Source organism: Teleopsis dalmanni, chromosome 2 (assembly GCF_002237135.1).
Source record: "Teleopsis dalmanni isolate 2A chromosome 2, ASM223713v2, whole genome shotgun sequence".
NCBI lineage: Eukaryota > Metazoa > Arthropoda > Insecta > Diptera > Diopsidae > Teleopsis > Teleopsis dalmanni.
In genome coordinates, this window is record NC_051847.1 from 18,573,798 (window position 1) to 18,575,763 (window position 1,966).

General features: G+C 24.9%; 1 protein-coding gene across 1 annotated transcript in view; it reads left to right on the forward strand.

Moving 5' to 3' along the window:
* Positions 1 to 1,194: 1,194 nt before the first annotated feature.
* The window catches only part of LOC119674034 (CD63 antigen-like), a 1,743-nt gene continuing 971 nt past the window's right edge, over positions 1,195 to 1,966 (forward strand). The window contains exon 1 of the mRNA XM_038085156.1: positions 1,195 to 1,395. Coding sequence (XP_037941084.1) covers positions 1,195 to 1,395 — 201 coding nt within the window. The remainder of the gene's footprint in view (positions 1,396 to 1,966) is intronic.

Here is a 1,966-nt window from a genome sequence, read left to right on the forward strand (position 1 = left end):
TTACGGTGATCGTATGGATCTGTTTAGCTCTGTTAGCTCATTATGTTTTTGACACTATTTTACCAGTTTAATGAAGCTTAAGATACTTTTCATGGGGAGCTCTTGCAAATGACTAAGATCCTTTCGAAACTAAATCCGTAATATTAAAAAGTAAAAAAATCTCATTACTATTAAATTTCAATTATAATTTGTTTAATTTTATTTACTGAAGCAATAAATAAACAGCAACGAACAAATTTTTAATATTGTTTTATACAAGTATATACTATATATAGTAAATCATTTACATACAATATAATTGCTAAAACTTTTTCAAATGCCCTTTAATTTAAAAAAAAACAATATATTTCTATTTAATTTTTTTTTCATAAAAAGTAAAAAACTAATTAATAACTTGGTTATTATTTTAAATTTTTATTTTTTAATCACGACATACTAAAGTTAAATAAGTAATTAATTATATATGTAGTTTTTGCATTGCAAACATGCAAAGATACCACAATAAGGCATTGAGTATCTATATCTAATAAAATAAATAAATTAAATCAGATCAATAGTCCCAATGTTACCTAATATACATTATACGAGTATGCGTTCAAACATTCATGGGTAGTAATAAAATATATATTTTAATGTAAACAACCTTTTTAAGTAAAATTTAATTGATGATAAGACAATACAATTTTTCAGGGGATTGATTTGTTTTTAATGGAGCTCGGGACCTCTATTCAGCAACCTAACTATACTCATAAACTCCACTTAATTTCTAGTTGATTTGAATATGATGATGTTTCTTTTTAAAGCAACAGTCCAATCGATTCCAATAGTACTAAAAGAATTCTTAAATTACAACGATACTAGTAAGTAGGTATAGATTTTTTTTCTAGTAAGAATTGACTAGCTTTTATAATTTTTTGCGATGCTGTAAGTAAATACTTACTATGAATAATTTTCGATATCGACATAACACAAAATATAAGCAACTTATAATGTTATTTAAAAAAAATTTATTAAAACTTATAAAGTTATTTATTTTAATTAAAAAAAAACAGATTTTGTTGAGTATACGAGTACATATCATATAATAAATAAAATAAATTCATATTTATTTGATTTCATTCCGATATATGAACAATTAATACATTAGTAGTATTAGCAACACTGTTCTAACACTCTTCAAATGAGCATCACATGATGTCATATCATATCAACTCATCTAAAAATACACAACAGAGGACAGCGCACTCAAACGTATTCCGAAAGCAACGACGAGAGCAGCCAACGAATAACAAACACAAAAGTTGGCGCCAAAATGACCGACTAAAATGGCGTCACAAAATGAAAGATACAAAATTTATTAGTGGAATAATGTATCTGGAACAAGCGTACACCAAAGTAGTTCAACGCTATAATATTGTCCTAATTTGATACCCCAAGAATTCTTGTGTTATTCAAGGACATGCAGGGATTGGCTGTGGTTGAGCAATATTCCATTCTGCGTGTGTAGACAGAATTTATGTTTGAAAATGTAAACATTTTTTTATGATATTAACAAGATAAAAAAATTATTAAAGATACTGCAATGTTTACTTTGTGTTCAATATTAAGTGTTTAATGGTATGTATATAATCTTTATATATTTATTCTTCTATTCCTACGTTTTATTAAGAAGTATTTAAATTATTCAAATAAATTCTATATGGTGTTAATTATTATAATTAAAATAATTATTAATTTAAATTATGAAACTAAAACCACTTAAACATAATGTGGATACGACAAAAACTTAATAGATTTTATAGTTATTTTTATAGCCTAATAATAATAATATGTACATTTATTATTATTATTAAATTGGATCAAAGAATCTTGAATATTCTTTATTACGATCTAGAGATCTATTATGTCCCCTTCATGAATACTGAGTATTACTTCAAGTTTGAATTTCTTGTTTTATTCCATTATT